The 27,612-nt window shown below is 52.8% G+C and overlaps 1 protein-coding gene across 2 annotated transcripts; it reads left to right on the top strand.

Moving 5' to 3' along the window:
- The first annotated feature begins 1,604 nt into the window (after positions 1-1,604).
- On the top strand, positions 1,605-27,612 carry F8 (coagulation factor VIII). 2 transcript variants are annotated; one of them, XM_065643261.1, is made up of 26 exons: positions 1,605-2,109; positions 5,713-5,837; positions 6,138-6,260; positions 6,767-6,979; positions 7,192-7,263; positions 7,729-7,836; positions 9,779-10,000; positions 10,280-10,514; positions 11,583-11,757; positions 12,698-12,791; positions 14,350-14,561; positions 14,850-15,000; positions 15,137-15,346; positions 16,633-19,387; positions 19,678-19,843; positions 20,645-20,851; positions 21,457-21,685; positions 21,783-21,965; positions 22,170-22,286; positions 23,399-23,470; positions 23,792-23,877; positions 24,381-24,536; positions 25,362-25,506; positions 26,384-26,532; positions 26,852-27,028; positions 27,258-27,612. In XM_065643261.1, exons 1-26 carry the CDS (start codon positions 1,961-1,963, stop codon positions 27,411-27,413), a joined length of 6,687 nt encoding a protein of 2,228 aa, XP_065499333.1. In that variant the 5' UTR covers positions 1,605-1,960; the 3' UTR covers positions 27,414-27,612. The 2 variants fall into 2 exon arrangements, with proteins under 2 accessions (XP_065499333.1, XP_065499332.1); XM_065643260.1 differs by having other exon boundaries at positions 19,675-19,843.

Here is a 27,612-nt window from a genome sequence, read left to right as displayed (position 1 = left end):
GGGGCAGCTTGTTGCCCATCTTCCTTGCAAAGAAAAGGAGCCCCAGGCTGGGCACTGAGCCAGCTGACAGCACAGGAGCTGGAGGAAATGTGTTTCTCACTGGCTTTTTGCCTCTCCGGGAGCAGGCTGGGGGGGGGACAGACCGGGGAGCACTTTCTGCCCCAGCTCCTGCTGCATCAGCCATCGCCTGAGTGGGTGCAGGAAGGAGTGGGAACCCCTCAGCGGGTTGGGGTTTTACACAGGCCAAGGGGGAGTCCCCCCAGGTGCTCCTTGCTGCTGCCATGGGAACCCCGGCCAGACACAGATGCCCAGAATGGTTTTCCCCCTCAGGCCCGGGGCTGCTGGGGTGGAGAGAGTGGGGGTGTCCCCAGTGAGGTGGTGAGAACTGGCCCCTGTGTGAGGGAGGGCGACAGAGAGCTGTCACCAACTCCACAGACAAGGAGTGCTCCTGCACTGTGAGCCTGTGGGCTGAGATGCTCAGGGTCGTTCCCAGGCTATGCTGGACTACCTGGGGCAGTGGGACATCGGGAAATGTGTTCCTGCATCCACTGGGATTGTCCCTACGCGGGGGGCTCAGCTCCTGTCTCCTGTCCCATCCCCTACCCATCCCACCTGCCCTATGCTATGTATTCACACCTGGGATCCCAGAGCACCCATCCTTCAACCATCCCCACCGCTTCCCTCTGTTGCCCGTGCAGCAAGACCTGTGACATGGATGCTTCTGCACACACTGGGTCTGTCACCAAAGAGGTCACTGCCCCTGTTGCACTTCTGCTGCCCTACAGCGTGATTTATGTGACATTTCCCCACCTCGCTCACCCAGCAGACGCCGGGACCATACTGGGTGTTCCTCCTCCTCTTCCTGCCCTCTTGAGCTGAGGGACAACCCCATGCTGGTGTGTGCATGAGCACGTATGTGCATTTGGTGGGGATAAAGATTTCCTGGGCTTTTAAAAAGAGATATTAAAACTTGTGAATTTACAACAGAAGAAATTTGCAAAAACACTTCAGTGTATCTTCTCTGAACTGTTCTGCAAGACCCTGGGAGAGGGGAGAAGGGTGAGGAGCAGCTGGCAGGAGGGTGACTCCCAGGGATCACCCCAACCCTCTCCTTCCCATGTGGCTCCAAGTGAAGCTGTGTGGCTAAATCATCACTGCTTGGGGTGCAGGCACCTGAGGGACAGAGACACCCACCTATATACGTGCATATGTTCATCTCTGGCTATTTCCTCACCTCCCGCCCTGCCTGCGCAGATGCAAAGTATCCTGCAGGCTCCCAGCACTCGGCAGCACGGGGCAGTCTCTCCTGCTTTGTAGCGATAAGCCTGAAGGCAAATTTTCCCCTAAATCACCATTTCCTCAAGCTATGCGGGCTAGCATGGACAGAAGGCAGCTGCCAGCTCCTGGAGTGGCCCCAGACCCAGATATGAGCAGATATTGACTTGCAGGGAAATAAAGGCTCCTGTAGCCTGGGCAGCAGCAGGTCTGCAACTCGCTCTCCTCCTTTCCCTCTGCGGTGAGAGGGAAGGTGGAACCAGGCAGAGACCGCACCTAAATTCCCCTTCCTCTGCAACCCTCCCTTTCCTCACCTCACTCCCAGACACACCAGGACACCAAGCCAGCTGGGTCCTGCAGCGGAGCTTAGGGCTGCGCTTGCCCTCCCTTTCCTTTTGTTTTTTCCTCTCCTCCTGTCACTGCCACCCCAGAGGAAGAGAGGGAGAGCCCATTGCTCGCACACTCCTCTTTGCACTAACCAGCTCGAGCGATTCCTCTCCTGATGTCTTTGAGAAACTCTCCAGGGCTCTGACTGAGCCTGTGGGCGCTGGCTTGAAATCATCATCTCCTGTGGATTACAACAGCTGAATGAGAAGATAAAACCTTTTCTCTTCTCTTTCCTTTCTCATTCCTTCCTTTTCACTTTTCCTTCTGAAGCCAAAGCAGCTCCCAGCCAGCACACAGGATGCTGGTGGGAGCCCTGCGTGGCCTCCTGTTCCTCTGCCTGCTTGAGGAGGGCATCAGCAAAGTCAGAAGATACTACATCGGAGCAGTGGAAACCGCCTGGGACTACACACACAGCGACCTGCTCTCCGAGCTGCAAGCGCCTGCAGGGTAAAGCTCTTTCTATTGCAATTCTAGCACGCTGCTATGGGTGTTTTCCCACCCTGGCACTGTGAGTTTGGGTCCAGGCAGGTGCATGGGGGCAACATGGCACAGTGGGTGCACTGAGCTACTGGTAAAGCTGGGAATGGGTGTCATTAAGTGCAAGCCTTGATAATGCACAGGTGGAATAAATTTGCAGAGAGATGCAGACTTGCTCTGTATTACTGCTCTACCCTGCTTTATCTTAATGCTGTTTGTCTGTGGCTATTGAAAGCCTATGTCTAGAGCCAAGAGCTGGTTCTCCAGCCTGTGCTTTCTCTTCTGTTCTGCAACCTAGGAGCTTTGGCGGGGTGCGAGGGGAGATGAGGTCCTGTGCCTCCCTGCCTGGGGGCTGCAGGGGGAGGTTGGCTTTGCCCCCTGACATAACTCAGAGCAGCAAAGGCTCTCCACTGTGTCTGGCCCTGGTAAAACCCAGATTTAGTTATTTATATCTTTGTGTACATTACATTGCTGGGGCTGAATTTTTTTCCTTTAGGGAATGAAAATAATTTTTAGTGTTTGGGCAACGAATACTGTTTGTACGCAGTGACAAGAGGGAGGAAGGCATGGTGGTTTTGCCCGAAGACTTTGGAGTAGGAAGGAAAAGTGTCAGTTGCATTGCTCAGGCATCAGGACAGTGTTGTCTGGAAACAAAGCTGGCTTGGGCACACGTGGCTATGAACGGGCTGTTCTGAGCTCAGCGTGGGGAGCAGAGCTGGGGGCTATATCCACTGTGGACCGAGACAGACCCTCTGCCCTGCTGCCACATGCCCTTCCCCAGGCTCTGTGCTGGGGTGATGTCAGCCCACAGCCCCATCTCAGACCCTTGGCTTGAGCAGCTGTGGTCAGACACTGAAAACCAGACCTCCGGCGATGAGCCAGGTCAGCCTGACTAGCTGCAGTAGTCATTGTATCAGAGGTACTTTGGTTATTTCAGTAGGAAAATTGCATCCAGCACCCCCTGTTTTACTAATGCTCCCCCCCACCCCGCTTTTAGTAAGGATGCTCTCAGATCCATTAGGCTACAGTGGAGGTGAGGTCACTCGTGCTGATAATTCAACCCTGTGGCTTTCCATTTTGGCACTGGCTTTAATGATGTGCTCGTGCACTGTCTCTGACCCAGGAGTGACTCAGGGACCTGGCTCTGCCTCAGGGACAAGCAGGGCATCGGCGGGCAGTCTGAGGTCACCTGTCTCTCTCTAAAATGGGAAAGATGATTTTGGCTTTCTCAGAGAGACTTGGAGGTGTGCTCTACTCCAGAGAGGCAGGGCACACCTGGGCAGCGCAGCTCCCAGGGGACCGAGGCTTGATGAGCGTGACCGTTCGCAGCTGGATGATGCTCTCTGTTCCCTGGCCCTGCAGCATCAGCCCAGTTGCCCCATGTGGGGAGGGCACAGGAAAACAGCGCGGCTGGGGAGAAGAGGCATGCAGGAGCGAGCCAGGAAAGCGTGGCAGGAGCAGAGCTGCTGCCTGAGCTGGGGTGCCTCCAAACTGTGTGTGGGATGTCTTCTGCTTCACCCATTCTCCCTCGTGGTACCAGCATCTCATGGCAGCCCCCAAGGGTGCACCTCCAGGCAGGACCTCCAAACCCCCTGTATGTATCCAGTGGTTTCTCTGGAACGTTTGTGGAAAGCTCTGCCAAATGAATGGGCTACGGCGCATCAGGCTAGACCTGCTTACACCTTCCCCATTATTTCAGTTTCTCTTCCTCCCAAACACAACCCTGCTGGCAGGGTTGGAGCCAGGGGCAGCACATCCTGCGACAGCCCCTGGGATCTCAGCTCTGGCTTGGAGCTGGCAGCCGTGTAGCAGCAGCCGTGTTTGAGTGCTTCGGCAGTGCAGGGTGTTTACCTTGGCCATCTCCTGGCTCCGAGAGATGAAGAGATAGTGCCGCTAACAATGCTGATCCAAGGCGCCAGGAACTTCTCTCCCTGCCTTGGCTTCAGCTGCCCTCAGGGTAGGAAGTCCACCAGGATCCTAAGTGCAGAGGACTGGCTAGAAGCACTTGGATCAGACATCTCTGCGCCGAGCTCTGGCTCCTCGTCCCCTGCAAAGGGCTCTGCTGTGCCAGGTGGGACCCAGCACTGAGCCCTGGTGTCACCAAGTCTCCTCCCAGCTGTACTCCTGCATGCCAGCAAAATCCCTCTGGCTCCAGAGGATTTCTGCCTTGTTCATCATGGGATTTGCAGGACCAGACCCTCATATGTCAGGGATGTATTTTCAAAGCTGGACTTTCTGTGAGTTAGCGATTAAGGCACAGCTGACAGTGGACAGCCTGGTACCAGTGACCCCATGGCACTGCCACCTCCCACTGTACGGTCATCCTTGGGAGCAAAGCTTGATCTGGACCCTCCTGCCATTGAGCCAGGAATGGTAACAGCTCATGGGCAAAGTCAGTTGAATGCATTGGCCCTGCTCACTGGGGCCAAGCCTGCCAGCCCAAACATGGAGTTATAGCCATGATGGGAAAGGCAGGAGCTGGGTGTGGGGGGGGTTTTGTGGGCGCCCATCCTGCTCTGCCCCTAGGGAGTGTGAACACCACTCTCCCCACAGCATCCTCCAGCTGTAGGTGGCCTCCAGCCGGCAGCGTGGGGGAGAGTGTGCATCGCCCTTTCCTAAATTTGAGTCACTCTGTCTCCTTCCTCTTCGATTTGAGGAAGAGTCACAAAGGAAACCGCTGCTTGAATGAAGGCTTAGTCAGAGGGGGAGAGCAATCCTACCTGCTTCATCAGAGGGAAGAAAATAACACCTGGCTCTTGCTCCAAATGAAACAAGGCTGGAAGTGGACTATCTGGTTACTGGAAATGGTCTCAGTCCCAGGGTTGATAAGCCAGCTTCTAAAATCCCTGGAGAAATTCATGGCTTTGTCATCCTGATAAATGTGCTGGATTGCATCTGGAAAATGAATTTGTTAAGCTGCTTACAGATAGAAAGTGTCCAGTGAAGATAAGTGGAGTGTGAAATATGTTCAAGGATCTTTTATCCTCCTGCTGCAAGGAGTAATTTCTTTAGGGGCTGGCTGTAAATCCCAGTTTGGTCAGAAATTAAGCGAATGTGGGGGTGTTGCTCAGACGGCAGAGCAAACTGCCATGACCTGCCATGCAGCCCAACACAGTCTCTTTGCCAGGGGCAGCTGTGGAGGATGCTTGAGTTTATATGTGATGTGTCTGCCATCGCACTGCTGTCACAGCACTCACCGTGCCCTGGGTCTCTGCTGGCAGGGAAGCACGAAGCCGGGCAAGGCACAAAGCGGGAGGCTGGCAGCGATGCCTGTGGCTGTGCCCACTCCCGGCTGCAGCTGGTTATGGCGCTGTGCCACCTGCCCTTGTGTCTTCTTCCATCGTGGCTAACACCGTGACATTAATCACAGCCACATTATCTTCCATGAGCTGAGCAAAACATTTCCAAACACACCTGGGAGTTGTCAGGAAACTCCAAGGACACAACAGGGTGAGCAATCCCCTGGGCTGGCACAGCACAGGGAAGTTGGCAAGGAGGGGAGGAAGAGGATGGCTGCTGCCCATCCGTGAATGGAGCTGCACCATCAGTCTTGGCTTTTTCTTCCTCCTGCAGGATGTCAGGACACCCCAGCCCCCGGCCCCTCGAGCCTGGTGTCCCTCCCCAGTACAGGAAGGCTGTGTTTGTGGAGTACACCGATGCTTCGTTCACGCAGTCCAAGCCCAAGCCAGCGTGGATGGGTAAGAAGCACCTGCAGCGTGGTGAGCCCTAGCTCTCCTTGACAGCAGCCAAACTCATCCTGGGTTGGTTGCTGGCAGCTCCTCAGTCAGGAATGGGAAAGGACCTGGGCAGAGTCCCAGTACGGCAGAGCTGCTGGGGATGAAGGGAGCCTTGCTGGTGCCGGAGCAGTTGATGCTGCCATGCTACATGAGGGACAACCGCTAATTGTGCAGGTGGAAAGCCCAGACCCTTTGGAGCCCATGGCTGGGTGTGAGTTGCCTGACCCCAGCTGCCTGACCCTGTTGTGTTCCTCCCTTCAGGTCTCCTGGGCCCCACCATCCGAGCAGAAGTCTATGACATAGTGGTCATCACATTTAAGAACCTGGCCTCCCGCCCGTACAACCTCCATGCCATCGGGGTGTCCTACTGGAAGGCGTCAGAGGGTGAGTCGGGCAATAACCAGGTGCTGCAAGTCCTTGCACAGCACCTCCCACTCTGCTGCCTGCCTGCCGGGAGGGAGCACGTCCCTCCCTGGCCCTGCTATTCATGTCCCTCTATGAGGACAGACGGTCACAGAGGTCGCTTAGCCTGGGGGAACAACAAGACCATGCCCAGCCCAGAAACAAGCTGAGATGAGCAAACAGACCAGAGCAAACCCATATCAGTTATGGAGTAATACACAGGTTAAAACTGAGGCTGGATGCTTAGGGCCAGGGAGACTGTGCCTTCCAGCATCAGGGCAGGTGGTGGGGGCACAGCCCAAAACGCAAGTCTCCAGCACAGTTCTGCTCACCACCCTGAGACCAGCCATTGCCCATGGGAGTTGGGCTGACCCTGGGGGCTGGGATGGAGAGATGCTGTGCTCTGGGTTGGAGGAAAATGCATTTCTGTAGCCACAGTATGTTTGGGATGAACCTTCAGTGACATCTGGCCGTTCCTTTGGCTTTAGGTGCCCGGTATGAGGATGAGACCAGTCAGCCAGAGAAGGAGGGTGACAGAGTGGATCCGGGGAAGACACACACGTACGTCTGGGAAATCCAGCAAAACCAGGGTCCGATGGATGGCGACTCATCATGTCTGACCTACTCCTACTCCTCCAATACTGACAGCGTAAAGGACATCAACTCTGGCTTGATCGGAGCCCTGCTTGTGTGCCGACCTGGTAAGGACAGGTCACATGCAATCATGAATCAAAAGCAGAAAAATCAAAGATGCCTTCCAGAGGTTGAACAGGGAAGTGTACCTGGGACGGGATTGGGATCCACAGCCTGGCCTTGATTTACCAGTTCTTGGAGGGCACAAGGGGAATTCCCTGGGGACACAGGCATGGTGCTTGCTGACCTTTAAAGAGATCTGTCCTATGGCATCTTGCAGGGACCCTGGCGAGAAATTGGAATGAGGACGCACAGCAAGAGTTTGTGATGCTCTTCGCAGTGTTTGATGAAGGTAACTACCATGTTGACCCATGTTGGACCCTGAATTCAGCCTTGTTTGGGCTGCATGCTTTGGCTATGGTGTGAGCACAGCTGTTCAGCTCCCAGTCTGCCTCCCAAGGGTCTGAGCCTTTTACAGTCCCCCAGCCAATGTGCTTCTGGTCAGTACTTCCACGCCTTCTTCTGTGGCCCAGGTGCAGGGAGCCTGCAGCCCCCCCAGCTCTCCCCATCCATGCCCTGGCCTTGTTCCCATCACACAAGCTAAAGCTGTGGGGTAGTAAAGCCATGTTACATGCAATGGTCAACCACCACATTCATGCAGAGCTGTGGCCAGGTCTGCTGTGGATTTCCAACAGGCACCGCACATCTGACCTCACTGCATTTTGGTTTTCATACTGTTTCACCCCAGTGGGAAAGTTTCCTTTTTCTTTGAAATGCTCTCTACTGAAAAGCTGTCTGTGTCCTCCTCTCTCCACAGGGAAAAGCTGGTATTCTGAGCCTGGCTCCCTGGCAGCTCCTCAGCCCCTGCATCACAACAGGACAGAGCTGCACACCATCAATGGCTACATCAATGGCTCACTGCCCGGTGAGTCCTGGTGTGCCAGGGACTGGGATGGAGGGCATGGGAGATGCTAGGAACTGGGGAGCAGCCAGGTCTGGAAACTCAAGGTAGCTTGTGAAAGGATGTGAGAAGGGACATCAAGAGGAGTTTCCAAGGGATGGACCTGTTAGGCTGTGTTCACCCCAGAGGGACTATCACATCTCAACTCCTTGATCTGCCTTGCCCATTTACAGTGGGGCAGGACTTCTTTTCTGGCTGTCTGTGTTGCCAAGTACAGCTGACCTCCTCGGAGGTCTCCAGGAATAGTGCTGGTAGCAAAGAGTTTCATCTCTTGTAAACCTGTGAACAAGGTTGGAGGTAGCGTTGAGGGGGAAATTCAGGTCTCACTAGCCTGGGTCTGACAACACACCTCTGTAGGATTTGGTGAATAGCATCATGGAATCATTTAGGTTGGAAAAGACCCTTAAGATCATTCAGTCCAATGGAAACCTAACACTGCCAAGTCCATCACTAAACCATGTCCCTAAGCACCACATCTACATGTTTTTTTAAATACCTGCAGGGATGGTGACTCAACTACTTCCCTGGGCAGCCTGTTCCAGTGCTTGATAACTCAGTGAAGAATTTTTTCCCAATGTCTGATCTGAATCCCCCCGACACAACTTGAGGCCATTTCTTCTTGTCCTATTACTTGCTACTTGGGAGAAGAGACCAACACTGATCTTGCTACAATCTCCTTTCAGGTAGTTGTAGAGAGTGATAAGGTCTCCCCTCAGCCTTCTTTTCTCCAGAAAAGCAAAAGAAAAGGCCATTTGTGGTCTCAGTGAAGACAAAAGTTGGCATTTTATGATTTTATTCTGGTAGAAGGTCCAGAGCTGCCTGAGAGCAAAGAAGCTCCAAGGCAAACTGGGAAACACTGTCAGGAGAGTTATTACCATCAGCAACCCTGGTGAACCACACTGTGAAAGCTCCCACCTGGGTCTGGCTGTTCTCCAATAAAAGGCAAAAGCAAAACTCCCCTGAATTCCCTGTCCTGGTGGATCCATGGAGCTTAATAGCTATGTAGACCTCACAGTCAGCCGCTCTGTCTGCACAGTGGCTTTCCCCTTGAGAAGCTATCCACCTCCACCCAGCAAGCCCCTGTCTGGCTGTGGGACCTGGCCTGATAGGTGTCTGATGGAGGGGTGGCAATGGAGAGCTGAGGGCCTCAGGACGGAGCCTCCACCCTGTCTCCTCCCAGGCTATTGGAATCTGTTCCAGTCATCTACCGCACTAAGTGTTGAAAACAAGTGCTTGACTCTGTATTTGACTTTGTTTGGCTTCAGCTTCCAGGAACTTGTTATTCACTTTCCTGCTAGATTAGAGAGCGCTTCAGCACACACTGATTTCTCTCCAGGAAAATATTTTTACAATGCGGTCAAGTCCTCTCCCATTTCCTAAGCACACTGAGCTCTTTGAGTGTCTCTGAGGAAGGAATTTTCTCCAGCCTTCAAGTAATCCTGGTGACCCCTCTCTGCCCTTTGTGGGGTACTTCAGCTACTGCTGAGGATGTGATGGAGCCCCGCCCAAGATGCAGTGTTTTAGTATCAGGCTTGCCGGTGTTATCATCGGACAAATGATTCCCCTTTCCAGTTCCTGGTTCCCCTATTTATAGAGTCAAGGAGCACATTTATCTCTTTTGGCACTGCATCCCACTGCGAGCCCCTGTCAGCATGCCTCCCAAAGTCCCTGCTGAAGTCCACCACTCTGTAAATACAGTCTCATCTCAGGGAGATGGTGTAGCCTGCACCTCTGTTTTGCTCAGACACTCCACGTTGACGTGCTACTTCTCCAGCGTGAAGCCATCACCTGGCAGGACAGGGGACTCTACTCAGCACGTGTCAGGCTTCGAGTCCATGACACTAAGAGAGGGGACAAGGGATGGACATGGTGCTGACTCCTGAGTGCTTTCCTTCTCTCCTGGCAGGTCTCACACTGTGCCTCAAGAAGAAGGTCCACTGGCACGTGATCGGGTTGGGCACTGGGCCAGAAGTCCACTCCATCTTCTTCGAAGCCCACACGTTCCTGGTGAGAGGCCACCGTCTCAGCAGCCTAGAAATCTCCCCTGCCACGTATCTCACAGCTGAGATCATGCCAGGAACAGCTGGCTGGTTTCGGGTGTTCTGCCAGATACTCTCCCATCAGCAAGGTAACGTTATTCTGCAAGAGCTCAGGGGAAAAGAAATTCAGGGGATGGCTTGGGCTCAGGGTTCTGTGCAGTGCTGCAGCTCCAAGGCCCCTCCTGCTCCATAGTGTTATGTCCATGTGCAACGTGGTCCATGACCAGGATGGCATAGGTTGACCCACATGATGGTTCATTTGATGGGGACAGTAGTGGAGAGGACGTGTCCCAGGCAGAGCCTGGGGGAGCGTGTGCTGGTGCTGGCATGTCAGTGTGATCCTTTCTGCCCGGTTTGTCTGAACCCAGCTGGCATGGAGGCCATGGTGAAGGTGGATGAGTGTCCGGAGGAGCGCCTGATGAAGATGGGGATGCTGTCAGATGAGCCAGAGGACATGGACTACCCTGAAGAAGATGAGGAATCTTTTCACGTCATCCAAGTGCGGTCTTTTGTTAAAGAGAAGCCTGTGACCTGGACTCACTACATCGCAGCTGAGGAACTGGACTGGGACTATGCCCCTGTGAAGCCAGTTTCTCTGAACAGGTGAGACTGGGCACGTGTGCCCATGAGGCTGCTCCTCAAGGCAGCCCTGCCAGCTCTTCCCCTTTTCCCCAGAAATTTATTTTCCTTCTGCCCAACCTGGACAGTTTTGTTCTTTCTTATTAACACTAACAGAATGGATGCAGGACAAGGATGGTCTTGGGGAGGCCATGGGAAGGCAGGATCTCGCTTTGCTCCATTTTACCAAATGCCCCACAGAGGCATTTGTCTTCAGGGCATTTGTCTCTCTGTTGCCCATGTCTCCATGGTCCGCCCCTTCTCAGCAGGCAGCAATTCCTGGTGATACTTCTCCTCCTCCAGCCAGGAGGCCCTGTACAGCCAGGTCATGTGCCCACAGCCCCAAACTGTGAGTCCCCTTGCCCCATTTGGAAGGACCTGCTCTAGACGGCAGAGGCAATTAGCACCCGCTGCTGCTCCACTTCTTGGAGACAGAGGTGATGCACGTGCAATATCTCAGCAGAAGTACCTTAGTCAGCACTGCATGACGATGGCAGTTGTCACCAGTCCTGATGTCACTCTGCTCACACAGGCTGTGTGGGCTGGGGCTGGCTTGGTAGTGGAGTCACCGGGTTTTGCCCTGGATGGGGATCCCAGCCAGCGGCCGCTGGAGCAAGGCATGCGGGGCAGGAATCCCCCCTGCAGCCCCCCGCAGGGTGAGCTAGAGGGGGTCCTCTCCAGCTTAGGGCTGGTCTTGCTCCTGGGAAGGAACTGCATTGGTCAAGAAAAGGCAGCTGCTCTGTTGCCTTCTGCCTGCATGCTGGGGGTGTTCCCTGATAGAGGACAACCTGCCATTCTCTGAGCTCTCACAGTCACCTCCAAGACAGGATTACTGTGCAACCGAGTTGAAGCTTTCTCCATTAAAGAAGCATTGAATCACTTGAAACATGATTCCCCAGGATGCATATTGTGATTGCAGGGATGGGTGTCCCCACTGTGCACTAGTAGTAGTCCCTGGGCGGCTGTGTGTGTCCTTGGACAATGGAAGGTCTTGCTCTGGTTCTGACAGCATTCCACATGTGGCTGTTTGCTGTTTCTCTGCCTTGTCTGCAGAAACATCACGAGCCTGTTCCTGGAGGCTGGCCCTCAGCGGATTGGTTCAAAGTATAAGAAAGTGATGTTTGTGGAATACGAGGATGCAACCTTTATGAAGCGCAAGGTGTCAGATCAACCGGACAAGGGAATTCTGGGGCCTGTCATTAAGGGCGAGGTTGGAGATCAATTTAAGGTAAGAGAGAGATTGCTTTCCACAAAGAGGGACTGGAAGGGAAAACTTCAAATCTTGATGCTGTTCCTCCTAATAGCTAAGTTAGTGGCTAAGATCTGATATAAGTCCTTGAGGTGCTCTATCATGTTTGGTAATGTCCACAGTTCACCAGAAAGGCAGATATTACTGAAAGCTAAAGCTAAATATTCTTTGTGAGATCAGCAGAGATGCACAGGATATGGCCCCATCCTGTTGATTTTACTTCATTGCAGGCATCTTAGGAATTATGTGAATCAACCAATGACAAAGGGCATCCAGTACCTTCCTCTGAGGCACGAGTGCCCTCTCATCCTCCACTCTTCTCTATCTGCCTTCGCTTACCATACAGTATTGGGGACCGTTGCTTCTGTCTCAAGTGCCTCTACTGACCACTTACTTGACTTGTTTGCTGCTAGGAGGAATGGGATGGTGTCCTGGACCTTCACGCTTCTGCTCCCTGCCTTGGGTTCTCTGTGCTGTTATGGGCATGGAGCTGAAGGTAGCAAAGCCCTGAAAGAGCTATTTAGAGAAATAAATGAAGGGCTTCATGCAGTGAAGTAAGAAGCACTTTGAAGCTGTTGACTGCTGTGCATACTTAGTGTCTTGTTCCTCTGAGGCCTCCTGGATTGACAGACTGCTTCTGTCTCATATACAAAGTGAGACTGAAGACAGCAACTTTCCCTTTAATATATATGATATTTTCATGCCCTTCCTAAAATGGGCACGTCCTGGAAAGATGGACAGTGTAGACTTGTAGAGAAATAAATAGTTGTTTCTTCTGAGTCCTACTTTGTGGTCGCAGACATGTCTGAGTTCCTCCTCACTGGACACTGGCAGGTAGCCACTGCCCAGTGTTTCCCTCCCTATGAAGACACTGAGGGCAGCCTCGATTAAACGTTCCTGCTGACTGTCCTTATTTCAGATCGTGTTCAGGAACCTGGCAAGCCGACCGTACAACATCTACCCTCATGGCCTTACCAGCGTAAGGCCATACTACACCATGAAGCCCTCTCAAGGTAAGGCAGACCATGAGAATTTGGGATATCACTTGGCCACTGCCATTCTTCTGGGCCAGGAGAGCTTCCTGCAGCCCGTCGTAAGACTGGTTGTCTAACCCATCCACGCAAGTGCCTGAACCCTGTATCCCAAATAATGATGATTCTTGGTTCATGTCTCCTTTGGTGCCATGTAACTCTGTTTTTAAGGAAAGCTTGGATGATGGCTGGAAGAAGGACCATTGTCAACCAGGGAACTGGGACCATGTTGTTTGGTCCATCCTGGGGGCCTCCACTTTCTGACGAGGCAGGAACCACCCTGGTGATCCTGCCTGTGTTTGCCAGTTTTCTCACAGTCCTCATTCCCTAGGGCCCCCCCTGCCCTGCTTTAAGATAGCAGAGGGATTCATTATGATTTGGACTTTGCCTCTCGCAGCTTCAGGGTTTTTGCTGTGGGGTTGTTGAGTTACCAGCTCTCTTTCCCAGAATTGCTTTCATTCCCTGCTGGTATGCTCCCAGGATCATGGCTTGTGCAAGGCCATCCCACATCCCACCAGGCCAAAATCATGCCCCATCCCTCTCCCCTCCTCCTTTCTGCTCTTTTGGGTGCATCACCATGATGAGAGCAATTACAGACGCTGGAGAAAAGCTCCTCTGCTGCAGGAGAGGTGGCAAAACCAGGATGGCAGTTGGTAAGGAGTTTAGCGAGCTAGGTCAGCTTTGTGACCTGTTACTACTTAAATTAAGGTTTTCCTTCAGGAGAGTCAAAAGGGCAAAGCAGCCCATCGTCTGGCAGGACTAAAGGAGCCAAGTGACACAAGGGAGTTGGGAGTCCTGTCCCTGCCCCTCTGTCAACATTCCCCAGCCAGACATGGCTCACCAGCTTTGCCAGCGATTCAGCTCTGTGAAAGCGGACAAGTCATGGTCCTGAAGCCACAGGGATGATGCTCTTTAGGAAAGTATAAATAAAAAGAGCTATTCTTACCCTGACTGACACATGAGCTTTGCAAACTGTGCTCTGACAGCAGCTCAGCTGGGCACTTGGAGCAGAGAAATGTCTTTTCCTAAAGCTACGTCATTGCAAGATCCTGCTGAATGCTCAGGGGATTTAATTGCATTTGAGTTTTTCTTCAGTTCCTTCCAGATCTCCTCCTTGGTTTTCTCATGGTCTAGTTGTATTTCCTTAAAAATTTCTTTCCTTGCTTTGTTTTTCACCCATTTCATCCCTGCCCAGCTCTCTGCCTTCATCTGTAAACTTCTCTAGGCAGCCCAGAGCCCAGACACAGCTAAGACTGGGCAAATTTTCCAGTTTGCAGGACTTCTAAGGACTTTCAAAATTAAGCATATGCTTCTCCATTCTCACCTGGTCCCAGAGGCTCTTTTTGTCTAGATCATCTTTACACGCAAGCAGGTGCTAGCAGCCAGTGTGCCATCTTGGGGTGGGCATGGGTTTGGGTAGTTCTCTATGCAACTTGTATGGTCAGAAAAGTTCCTTTCTGAGCTCTTTTAAAAAGTGGAGTCACCCTTGGCAGGAGCGTCCCAGACCTAACTGATCTGCCCTTGGCCTCTGTGTTGCCAGATAAGGAAGTGAAGGACATTCCTATCCCCCCTGGCCAGTCATTCACCTACAGATGGAGCATCACCATTGAGGATGGACCAACCCAGGCAGATCCTCGCTGCCTCACCCGTTTCTACTACAGCTCCATCAACCCAGTTCGAGACACAGCCTCAGGCCTGATCGGTCCCCTCTTGATCTGCTTTAAGAAGACCATGGATCAGAGGGGAAATCAGGTGGGTCTTTCCTTTGTTGCCTCAACTGCCAGGCTGAAAGGCTGGAGTAATAGCTGTGAGTGAAATATTTGGGTAAAACCAAATCTATCTGTCCTGTTCTCAGTGCCACTGCCCCTGCTTTCCCCATTCTCCTGTGCATGCTACCTTCTCTCCAAGCCTGGACCCCAACTCCTGTGAAATAGCAGTAAACTGTTCCCCGTGCATCCAGGCTGGGACCCGGCAGCTACTCTGGGTACCGGGGTCACTATGATCAAAGCAGGAATAATGGCTTCCCTCTCCACCTTCCAGATAATGTCAGACAACACAAGGTTGGTGCTGTTTTCGGTCTTCGATGAGAACCGCAGCTGGTACCTGGAGGAGAACATCAGGCGGTTCTGCACTGATGCAGCCCATGTGGATACCCAGGACCCCCAGTTTTATGCTTCCAACTTGATGCACAGTGAGTGCTTGGCAAGGGGCTCCCTGCAAAGCCCCAGCAGACACAGGCTCAGCCCTGCCCCAGGGAACACACGGTAGCTCAGCAGCCATGGGGGAATCAGGTCCTGATGAAATGTTTCACCCCTGCTCTCTTCCAGCTATTAATGGCTTTGCGTTTGACAACCTCCAATCAAAACTCTGCCTGCATGATGTTGTGTACTGGTATGTCCTGAGCGTTGGGGCCCAAACAGATTTCCTCTCCATCTTCTTCTCTGGAAACACATTCAAGCGCAACATGGTCTTTGAGGACGTGCTTACCCTTTTCCCGTTTTCTGGAGAGACGGTCTTCATGAGTTTGGAAAAGCCAGGTTGGTAACATGGGCTATTCCATAAACCTTGGCATCACAGCAGAGATAACCGAGTACTTCCAGCCAGATCTCTGGTACCCGATCGTGTTTGGGCAGCCATGAGAGCAAAGGGATGCACAACCTGTTGGAAAAGCAAAGTGAGAGACAATGATTAAATCCTTTTAAAACTTAGATCAAAGAAATTAAATTACTGTATTTTACTTCATAAACAGGGTGTGTTAAGGCCATACACGCTGCCAAGCCAGTAAGCTGGCTGCAGTAATGCGAGCGCCTTGCATCTGCATCCTTTGCTCCAAGCTCGAAGGTCAAGGGGAACAGCAGTGCTGTCCCTGCTGTGGGTTCAGCCATGGGTCACAGCACTCCATTTATCTCCACACATTTGCAAAGATAGAAATTGCAGCTGTGGAGAAGCCCTATGAAGGATTTTCTTCAAAGTTTGGTCTTATTTTCCCTCTCTCAGCATTTTTTCCTTAGCATTTGCAAAAGTGGTGCTGTTAACTATTTCTTCACTCACAGAAGAAACACAGAATTTACCACGTGACTGCAAACACTGATATGATGGTCATGGATGCTGTACCCTGAGCCAAGCTGACAGGGTTTCTAGATACCCCAGGAAGTTTTCTAAAACCCAGCCAAACAGTGCATCCATTTGAGCTCTGATTTTTGCCTGCTGATGGGAAGCAGGAGGGCAGCTCAGCCAGCAGCAGGTGACAGGTTTCTCCAGCGTCAGAGCCCTGTTATTACACCACCACTCGTGGTGCCTGTAGAAGAGGCACTCGCTGCAGGGAGCAGACGCGTTGGCTGGGGATGTGAGCAAGAGGCAGCCTTTGCGTTTCTTCCTCCTCGCGTGGGAGAGACATGACGAGAGTGTCTGGGAGAGAGGTGTATTTGACAGCACCAGCATGTCTTTGGGGGTGGATTATGGTGATTACTCTCCTGCTGGCAATAATCCTGGAGGCTCTGTGGGTTCTCAGTGCATTATCTGTTCTCACCAAGCTATTGTTGGGATCTCGCAGGTGTGTGTAGCTCACTAAGCTCTGCAGGAAACACTGGCCCTGCTGATGGTGCTTCTCAGGACCAGCTCTGATGTTGCCAGCAACCTTGATATCTTGTGAGTCCAGCTGTAAGATACTCTAGGGATTATGAGAACATGAAATCTCTACCATGATTCAGAGGCTGCCTGAAAATACAGGTTGCACTAGCAAGGGAGCAGCATGGGCATGGCAGCTCTTCTGATTTCCCATTGTGATGGGCTGATGGTGTCCTCTTGTCCTCTCTTGAGACAGGTGTCTGGACACTGGGGTGCCTGAATCCTGATTTCAGAGAGCGAGGGATGCATGCCAAGTTTACGGTCTCACAGTGCCAGTATGAGCAATACTCTGATGGGGAAGATTATATGGATTATGAGGACGATGGTGCCTTTGACTTCCAACCCAGGAGCTTCTCTAAAAGAAAGAGATGGCGCAGGCCATGTTTGAATGAGCAACTGAACATCACCTCTTCAAGAAATGAGACAAAGAAGCCAAGATTGTGTTTGACAGAACCTAGACTTGGGGCCCTCCCGAACAATGGCAGGATTTATGATCCCAATTCCAATGACATATCGACACTTTCAGGAACAATCCCACATCCACCTGATATTTCCATGTCTTCTCTGCCAGAGACAAACTATGAGCTAGTCTACTATGAATCCTTCCTGGAAGATGAAGAAGAATTGTCAAGAAACATCAGCCAGGATGTAAGGTTTGGAGTTCTCCCACCTGAAGAACACTTGGCGAGTTTCAGTGGAAGGGTCCATGGTACTGTGAGCTCAGAAGAAGGTCAGCAATGGCTGCATCAAGCCACGCCAGCTCCAGAAGATGCTCTGGCAAGAAAGGAGGTGACAAAAATCTCAGGGGTGCAGGAGCCAGTAAAAAGGACAATGGTCGAGTCTGGTGGTACATTAGAGATCCTGGAAGCAGAACTTCAAAAGACAACGACTCATGCAACAAGCTTATGGGACTCAATTGTTTCTGCTTCTAGCAAAGCTCCTCTTCAACAGAACAGGAGCTCATTTCACCAGAATCACCTGGAGCACAATCTGGGACTTCAAGACACGTCTTCACAGGGTGCTGAGGACAAGTTGCTAAGAGGGGCTGATAAAATATCCTTAAATCTATATGAGCCAAAGGAGACAATCAATACAGAACCCGCTTTAAGTACCGATCATAACTCTTCCTTGATACTGGACAATCCTTCTGCATCTTCAGATGAGACAGAAGACAACAGGACTTCTCATGGTGTGGTTCACAGTCACACCAGAGAAAGCAATTATTCATCAAATGAGCTAAATGCTAGGCTGGAAAAAAGGCCTCATGAAGTGGTTTCACAAGGTTTTTATGAATCTTTTGAAGGGAAAAATGTTTCTTTTTCAGACCTGGGAGCCAGCAAACCTGTACAAGAACAAAACCTCACAGATGAGAGTAACTCCTTACCTGCAAAAAGTGGCATGGAACAAGAAGCCCGTGAGCTTGCCAAAGGAACAAGCCTTCTAGAAACCACCTTTGCACACATCAATGACCTTGAGCCTTCCAGCTATGTAATGACAGAAGAGAGGGATGAATTAATCATGGAGGCAGTGTTTCAGGATGCTACAGCTGCTAAGGAATTGTCAGAGATGGACAATCTTGCCTTTTCTGAATCGAACATCATAGCAAATGACACAAGGCCATTCCCAAGTGCTTTCTTAAACAGCCCTGAGCAGTTTCTGAGACACAGAGCTTCAGCCCCAAGTGTGAGCAGCCCCGACTGGAGGCCTCGACAAGCCAGGTCACTGGAGAGCAAAGGCTTGATGAATGGTCTGGATCTTCCCAACACCAGTTGGCCTGGCAGCAGGGACGCCCTCTCTGAGGGTTACAGAGCTGAGCAGAATCTGGCCAGTCAGACTGCTGAGACAGCAGTGAATAAGAAAACCCCAAAGGCATGTGGACCTTATTCCCCTTTTTGCAGTGCTCGCTTCAAAAAGAGGTCCCTGATATCAAGAGATGCTTTGCCTTTGCAAAGCCTGGAAGAAAAATTGAACATGGTTGAGGACAGACTACCCCCAGGCAGGGATGCTCCACAGGCTCTGCTTGGAGGTAGTGCTGATGAGAGGCATCCTGAGGGGAGGCCAAGCAAAGATGGGGCTGCGTGGAGCAGCAGTGAGGGGGCCCAGCACAGCGGACGCTCCTTCCCCACGCAGGGAGCACTGGGGAGCGAGGTGCCGATCGCAGCAAGCAGCTCAGAAACACAGGCTGCTGTTGCGACTGAAGACCTGGCCTCAAACTGGGAACCAGTCTCCCCGGGAGCAGTGGGACACGCCGGGGGCTTGCAGAGCCCAGCTCTGGCTGAGCTGCAGCCGGGCAGGGGTGCTGTCTGGGGGGCTTCTGGGAGCATGCAAGGTCAGGGGAGAAGCCAGATGGAGGAGGAGACAAACTCTGTGGAGCAGCTGGGTCAGTTCAGTCCTCAGCCTCAGCAGTTCAAGGCCAATGCCACAGAGGACTACGTGCCTGAGAGCACATATGAGCAAAGCCTAGAAGAAATCCCTATGCAACCAGCTTCCAAAGAGAACTATTCCCTGTCTCCAGGCAGTCCTGCTCACAACCACAGCACTACCGAAAAACCAGCCAAAAATGTGCAAGCCAGTCCAGACGGACGGCAGGTGCTCAGTGGGGGAGATGTCCTCAGAGAAATGGGGAAGAGAGAGGGCCAGGGCCTAGGAGAGCCCAAGGAGGATGAGGAAAGCAACAGCACAGCTGGGAAGAGGGACCATGCCACAGGACATATGGAGAGACCGGCACTGAACAACAGGACCCATTCCAGCCCCTTGAAGCCAAAGGCTGACAAGCTGGACTATGATGAGTATGGTGGCACAGAGCACTCCATGGAGGATTTTGACATCTATGAGGATGAGGAGCAAGACCTGCGCTCCTTCCAGGGGGAAGTACGGCAATACTTCATTGCAGCGGTGGAGGTGATGTGGGAATACAGGAACCAGAGACCCCAGCACTTCCTAAAAGCCACGTAAGTGTGACCGTCCCTCATGTATTCCTCCTGCACTGTATGGCATGTCCTGGCAGGCAGGATCTCAGGTCTATGACCGCATGACACAGCCAAGCAGCCCAGGAGAAGGTTCTCCCAACACCTACCCTCCACCTGGGGAGCTTTGTAACTCCAGCAACCTCAGGCTTCCTTGCAAGTGGGTCAGGGATGCTCTAGGCTCTGCATCACCCCTGCCCCGCAGCAGGCCTGCCATGGCTGCCCTCCCTATGAGACAGTATCACCAACTTGCTTGACTTTCCTCACCCCAGCAGGGACCCCTGGAGTGACAGGAGGAAGCCTTTCCGGCAGTACCGCAAGGTGGTTTTCCGAGAGTACCTAGATGATTCCTTCACTCAGCCGCTGCTGCGGGGAGAGCTGGACGAGCATTTGGGCATCCTTGGGCCATACATCAGGGCAGAAGTTGAAGATGTCATCATGGTGAGTTGAAAATTCCCGTTTCCTATAAAACCTGAAATCCAGAGGGAACGCTGAGGTGAGCCTGCAGGCTCTGGGATGCCTGCAGGTTCACCTTCAGGGCTCAGGGGCAGGAGCTGCCCTGTTGGCACCCTGCATGGCACGCAGATGGCACCAGACCGGGAGGCAAGAGCCACCATTCAGAGGGACCTCAGTGGCTGGAGGAATGGGCCAGCAGGAACCTCAGTGTTCACATGCAAAACCTTGGACCTGAGCCAGACCCAACCCCGTAACAGCACAGCCTGAGCATCTTCTGGGCTCTGTGGGAAACCTTTTGGTTGAAGATGTTGTAAAAAGGGTAATAAGCTAAGCAGGCTTCAGTACAGCTTCTTTGGGTGCTCCACGTGAGGGCAGGCTCGGGCTTCCCTCACCACCAAAGGTCCTTCAGCACCCACCTAAGGAAGAGGTGAAAGGCTCTTCACCACCCTCAGGACTCATATGCCTGGAGAAGTTGCCCAGTTTTCACTGAAATCTTCACCAGGATGGATTCAGCACATTTGGGCTCCTGAGTGTAGCTGATCTTGCTCCCACTGAGCAAGGAGAAAGCCTCATCCTGCCGACACGATCAGGATGCACTTTCTACTGGGGATCACACTTGCACAACCACAGCTTGTGGTTCAGCAGGGACTGGCCACTGCTTAGGGCCCACGTGGAGGTCTGGGCACCAGGGACATTGCTGGATCTAACCCCAAGGTCCAGGGCACTCTCAGCGCTGCACTGAGCACCCTCCCACACTCCCTTTGCTTTGCCTTCCCTCCGATGCAGGTTACATTCAAGAACCTGGCCTCACGGCCCTTCTCCTTCCACTCCACACTGCAAGCCTATGAGGAGGCAGAGGGTGCAATGCAGGGTGGAGAGGTGGTGCAGCCCGGTGAGCTCCGAAAGTACTCCTGGAAAGTCCTGCCCCAGATGGCACCCACCACACAGGAGTTTGACTGCAAGGCCTGGGCTTACTTCTCCAACACGGACCTGGTAGGTGGGAGCCTGCTCCGTGGGGCATCTCAGGAAGGAGAGACGGACAGCATGCCTGGGTCCTGGCTGTGAGGTCAAGACTTTTCCTACAGTGCCGTGCTGAAAGCAGCCCATGGCTGTGTAGATTCTCAGGTGCCTAATGCAGTGACGAACGCACGCTGGTGCCCTCTCTTCTTCTTTCCTCTCCTCTCCTCCTCTCCTTCCCTTCATTGGGTTTTTCCCTCTTTCCCCAGTTGTACCAGCTTATGAGACTTGCAGGGAACTAGCATTCTGTAGTCTCCTACCCATCTTCCAAATCTGGCTGACTTTGGCCCCTAGGTTCCAGTGTTAGTGGGGTAGGGACTGTTGGACAGACAGATACCACTTCTCTTGAAAGCACGTACAAACAATTGCTGAGCAGCCTTTCATAGCTAGAGACAGATTGGGCATCACCCAGTGAACCCAGTGTGTCCTTCCCACCCTGCACACACCATGCCCTGTGCACGAGTGGGAGCTGGGGCAGGGATGCAGAGGGAGCCACAACTTTCCTCACTGCCGTGCTGTTTGTGGGTGTCAGTGCTGCCTCACCCTCTGAGGCAAACCTTTCTTTCCCGGCTCCCTGGCAGGAGAAGGACCTGCACTCAGGCCTCATTGGGCCACTGATCATCTGCCGCCGCGGGGTGCTGAGCTTCGTTTTCAGGAGGCAGCTGGCTGTGCAGGAGTTCTCCCTCCTCTTCACCATCTTTGACGAGACCAAGAGCTGGTACTTCCAGGAGAACATGGAGAGGAACTGCCGCCCTCCCTGCCGCATCCAGCAGGACAACCCTGACTTTAAGAGAAACCATTCCTTCCACGGTGAGGACCCTTGCTCTTGCCCTTTCCATCCCACAGTCTATACTGAGATGGAAAAACCCTGGAGCCTTGAGTCGCTCCTGACCGCTGCCTTCCCCAGCCATCAATGGCTACGTGAGTGACACGCTGCCCGGGCTGGTGATGGCTCAGCAACAACGGGTCCGATGGCACCTCCTGAACATGGGCAGCACTGAGGATATCCACTCCGTCCACTTTCATGGGCAGCTGTTCAGCATCAGGACTAGCCAGGAGTATCGCATGGGAGTCTACAACCTTTATCCTGGTGAGATGTAGCACGGGCACTGCACATCCCAGCTGCCAGAGGTTCATGTCCATGCCCATCAGGACATGCCAAGCCTGCAGGGGGATGGCAAGGAGGGCAAATGGATCTGGAAGAGTGTGGCTCTGTGTTTGCACAGCGCTTGGCGCTGTGGCATCCCATTACAGCCAGTAACTGCCCTCTGGTCCGCTCTCCATTCATGGCCAGGTGTCCTCAGGACGGTGGAGATGTGGCCCTCACATGCTGGGATCTGGCGGGTAGAGTGCAAAGTGGGAGAGCACCAGCAAGCCGGGATGAGCGCTCTTTTCCTCGTGTACAACTCAAGTGAGTGATCCTCTTTGCGCCCTGGACTGCTTGCTGCCATGGCCACAGCCAGCATGTTTTTGAGCTCCCTTCCCCAGGGCTCTCAGTGTTTCCCCTGGGGTGGCCCAAATGGGGTCTTCTGGGCTTTCACTCTGAAAGAAAGTCACAACTTCAGCCCTTGCCACCATACGCATCCCAGCAGAGAGCACAGAGTCAGGGACATGGCTGGGGTGAAGGCTGTGAGACCAGCTTCATTTGCCTGCAAATATTTGCTCCCAGAGCTCTTCTTTTCCCAAATTGAGAGTCTCTGGGACCTCACGTAAACCCCACTTACGTCAGCAACTGCATGCACCTGCTGGTGCTTGCCTGCACTGTTGGGAAGGTACAGTGCTTGGCTGCCTGACCACACGTCAAGAGGTAAACTGAGGCACAGAGTGATGGCAGGAGGCAGTGAGTGACACTGTTTGACTACAGGCTGCTCTGATAGAAACAGCCCCAGAACAATACATTTCTACCTCACCATAAGTACGCACTGGGGTGCTTAAGATTTCGAATTTGCATTTTCCCCAGAAGCATTTGCCATGCAGTGGAGATGCCAAGATGTGAAAAGTCACTAAAATAATGGTTATTATAAGAGACAAACAGCCCTGTGCTCAGCAGACCAGAAGAGAGCCACAGAGAAACAGTCAGTCAGGCAGACTTTCCTTTAGCGACATGGTATTTGTTTTTAAAATATGCTGCCTAGCAATGAAAAGGCCCAGGAGCAAGACATGGGTATAAGGAAGAGACGCTCCTCAGCATTGCTGGGGGATCAGGACATGGGAATGAGAGGTTGGGGACTCAGGGACAGGAGTTTGGCAAGAGGCTGCTGTGGCTGATGCTGGGAACTCTCTGCTGCTGACATTGGGGTCGGGAGCAAGAACTTCCAGCACTCCTAAAATTCAGGAGTGGATGTGGAAGCATCTGAAACCCACTACTTGGTGTGAGACAAACAAGCCCAGGGGCTCCTGAAGGCTTGAGACAACCTCCCTGAGCCTGGAGGATGCTACCCAACCTAGGCTTTTCCTTCAAAAGCCTTGTTATCTAATCAACTCTCCCTGGTCTTCACCCTCCTTCTCATTATTTGGCTGCAGACTGCCGGAACGCCCTCGGCCTGGCCTCGGGCCACATTGCAGACTCTCAGATCACAGCGTCGGGGCAGTATGGTGAGTAGGGGTTGTCGCTGTGTGAGGAAGGAAGGTGAGTTTGGGGCAGCTCCATGCTTGCCTGCCCAAGGCTCTGCTACACCAGGTCCCTGGCAGGGTCCTTCCTCCATCCATGCCCACCCATGTCAGTGTCCCACTCAGGACCTGTAGGTGTCTTCTCGCATGTCTGGCCCATTGTGTCAGTGCTCTGCCACCATGTACATGACTACTAAAGCCTAGGGTGATCCTCAGGCACTCTCCTGCAGGTGGACTTCTCACTGCCTCGCCTTGGGCAGTGCCAGGGACCAGCAGCAGCCTCATATCTGTGCGCTCTCCTTGCAGGTCAGTGGGCTCCTCACCTGGCCAGGCTGGACAACACTGGCTCTATCAATGCTTGGAGCACCAACGGCAACAATGCCTGGATCCAGGTAAGAGGGGCCGCACGGCTGGAAGCACCACTGGGGGCACTGCAAGGGCACGCGCGTGGCTGCTGAGCTGTGCAGAAGGACCCGCATGGTTGTCCACTGTCTCCCCAGCTACGTCCTGCTATTTCCCCTGCTTCTCCTCTGGGAGGGGAGCTCTGAGACCGTGATAGCAGTTGGTCTGGTCATTGTTGCAACTGGCCTGACCCCTAGATCCATCCTCAGTGCATCCATCATTCAGAGGAGTCACTTGATGGTCTGGCTGCAGCATTGGATTGTGCAAAAGTCCCCCAAAGACCAAGAGAGAACAGCTCACCTCTCCAAACAGCTCTCCCCTGCCTTCTCCCAGATGTTGGGTGATTTGTGCCCTTATGAACGACTATTTTAACTGCTTCCATAACCTGTGCTCAGTTACAGCATGAGGAAGCAAGTTCCATGGGTTCATAGTGCATTCCCTGAACATGTTTTGGGTTTTCTGTCAGAAATGAATTCCTGATTTTCATTCTCAGGTGGACCTTTTGCATCTCACGATTATTCATGGCATAAAAACCCAAGGAGCTCGACAAAAGTTCTCCAGCCTTTACACCTCCCAGTTTGTTGTCTTCTACAGCCTTGATGGGCAAAGGTGGAGGAAATACAAGGGGAATGCCACCAGCACCCAGATGGTAAGGCAAAAGGGTCTTGAGGATCATGTCTTCCCAGAATGGAGTCTTTTGGGCTGACAAGGACCAGGGAGCTCTGTATACAAGGCAGAGGCCTCTTGAGCCCCTGAGATACTTCATTAGGGCAGGAACAGTGAGCTTTCACTGCCAGGATGACTGAATTGCAGATCACAGATCCACAAGGGGCTTGCTGTCTGTGTCCATCTATCTCATTTTAAAGTGACTGAGCTATTTCTTTCCACCACCCTAGGTGGCTGTGAGATCCACCACTTAATGTTATGTTGCATGTTACTTAGACCTGGGCATAAGATTTTGTCTGAATATCTTTCTTGACCCCAAAGGCAAATTTGGCTTTCTAAAAACATTGTGTAGATGCAGGTGATTTGGAGGATCTCTACTCACTAGGAAAAAAACCCACAACCTAAATATGCATAAGCTGATCATTCCAGTAGGAGAAGAAAAGTATCCAGAAAAGCCTCCACCATGTATACCAGCTGTGGTCAAAACCTTTCCCAGGTTCAAAAGTCCCAGGAGTGACTTTTTTCTTCTTTTTCTCCCCTCTGTTTACTGAAAATATAAAAACATGTCAATTTTCAAGGACCCTAAGTTTCTCCTCCTCCAGTTTTGTGGTTCACACCAATTTGGCTCATTCATACTTCTTTGGTCTAAACCACTTCTCAAATCATTTCCCTGAGCTGCCTCTCCCTTGTAAGGATAGTGATAAGATACAGAAGTGACAGACAGAAATCTTCTTCTCCCCACTAATCCTTGTCCCATCTAGCTCTCTTTCCAGTGGTGCAACAATCCTTTTTCTCCCTTTCCCTGCAGCTGTTCTTTGCAAATGTGGATGCAACTGGAGTGAAAGAAAATCGCTTCAACCCTCCGATCATAGCCCGGTACATCCGCATTAACCCCACTCACTACAGCATCCGGACCACGCTGCGCATGGAGCTCATTGGCTGCGATCTGAACAGTATGTCCCACCTCCGGGTACCAAGCACCCAAGCCCAGGACCTGATCCAGTGGGGTCCTGAGTGGCAATTCCATGTGTTTCAGGACACTCCAGGCAGTTGTGGAGGGGGAGGGAGTAGGCTGGAGATGGCATTGAGATGTTGGGGGTCCAAAGTTGGAAAATCTCATTATGGTCTTAAAGACAGCAATACCAGAAGGAGAGCATGGGCCCAGCTCTCACCACCACTTTTTTCTGAACGACCAGAAACCTCCAGCAGCAGCTAAGCTGATAGCTGGGGAGCTGCTGCCTCATTCTGGGGGAGCAAGGAAAAAGCAGAGACAGATGCTATTGGCTTTTCCTCTGGTTTTGCCACTCCAAGGTGAGACTGCTCTGGCCCACTGTGTGACCTGGGGCAGTGGTGCTCTGGGATCCTTTCTTTAGCTTCGCACACCAGCAGGACGGACTGTCAAGCAGCTGCAAGCAGCAGCGGCTGTGCTGTCACCCCATGCTACAAGCCTGCCAGCCAGCTCTGAGGCAGCTGTGCACATGCACACCCGGTCATACCGTGTGCAGGGTGGCTCCCTGCCAGGTATTTGTGTCCTTCCCCTGGAGACAGGTTCTCCTTATGTCCTGGCAGTTGCACAAATTCATCACATTCCTACTAGATAAAATCTCCAGGGAGAAAAGAAGGTGGGACTAATGGCAGGTGTAGTTTGGCAATCGCCAGCCAGAGCCATGCTGCACACAGCAGTGCAGGGACCATGACACTGCAGCAAGGCACAGGAGAACCCGTAACCAGGGAAAGTGCATGGAAGGTGGCTGGAGCAGTGAGCAGCCAGAAGGCATCTTGGTGATGGGTCTGTTCCCCCCTCTGACAAGCATCACTCTTCTCTTCCAGGCTGCTCCATGCCCCTAGGAATGGAGGACAGAGGGATCCCTGACCAGCGCATCTCCGCATCCTCTTACAGCACTAGTGTCTTCTCCAGCTGGTCACCCTCCCACGCACGCCTGAACCTGCAGGGGAGGACCAACGCGTGGAGACCAAAGGTAGCCCATGCCAGGAGGTGCCCAGGCAGGCAGCTGGGGCATGGGCAGGCAGGTGGGATCCCAGCAGGCAGGCTGGTGCTTGCAGCCTCTCCTAGCCAGGGCTGTGTGGGGAGCGTGTACAGCCACGTGCACTGTGCAAGCTGCCTGCAGGCAAGCAGGAGAGTTATCGCACTGATTTAGCACCCAGCAGCTCCAACCAGAGGCCTGGTAGGTCAGGTATGGCCCAGGACTATGTGCAGGGCTAACTTGGCTTCAGCTGCAATGATCATGTCTTTCTCATTGCTGCTGAAGGGTTGAAGGCAAGTCTGTCCTTCCCCAGAGCAACAGCCCCAGTGAGTGGTTGCAGGTGGACTTCGAAGTAACCAAGAAAGTGACTGCGATCATAACCCAAGGTGCCAAAGCTGTCTTCACCCACATGTTTGTGAAGGAGTTTGCTGTCTCCAGCAGCCAGAATGGTGTGGACTGGAGCCCGGTCCTGCAGGACGGCAAGGAGAAGGTAGGCAGAGCTGTTCCGTGGCCAGAGGCAACCCATGGACACCCCCGGGGCAGCAAAAACAGCCCTTGGCAGCAAACATGCTCACAGGAGGTTTTGCAAGAGCAGTGAGCCAGGCTGTGCTTTGTCTTCCCGAAAGCATTCCCAAGTGGTGGGTTGGTTGTGTCCTCAAGTCATGGGCTCACTATACCAGCAGAGAAGAGTGCACCCTTGACTTCTCTCTCCTCTCCAGACTTTCAAGGCAAACCAAGACCACACCAGCACAGTGATGAATACCCTGGAGCCCCCCCTCTTTGCCCGCTATGTGAGGATACACCCCCGCCAGTGGCACAACCACATTGCCCTGCGGATAGAATTCCTTGGCTGTGACACTCAGCAGGAGTACTGACAGCTGCGGGGCCAGACACGGGCAGCACCAGACGAGGACCCACGTCCAGCCGGTTAATGAACTGTCACCGGGGCCACAGCCAGCCCTGCAGGACCCTGGCCACCCTTGCTGCCAGAGAGGAGAAGGCCTGCAGAGCTGTCGTGATGGCTAACTCATTATCATCCTCTTCCTGTCCCTCATCTACCAGATGCCATATAGT

Source organism: Caloenas nicobarica, chromosome 12 (genome assembly GCF_036013445.1).
Source record: "Caloenas nicobarica isolate bCalNic1 chromosome 12, bCalNic1.hap1, whole genome shotgun sequence".
Taxonomy (NCBI): domain Eukaryota; kingdom Metazoa; phylum Chordata; class Aves; order Columbiformes; family Columbidae; genus Caloenas; species Caloenas nicobarica.
The sequence above is the reverse complement of the archived record's forward strand: the minus strand, read 5'-3'. Positions and strand labels throughout refer to the sequence as shown.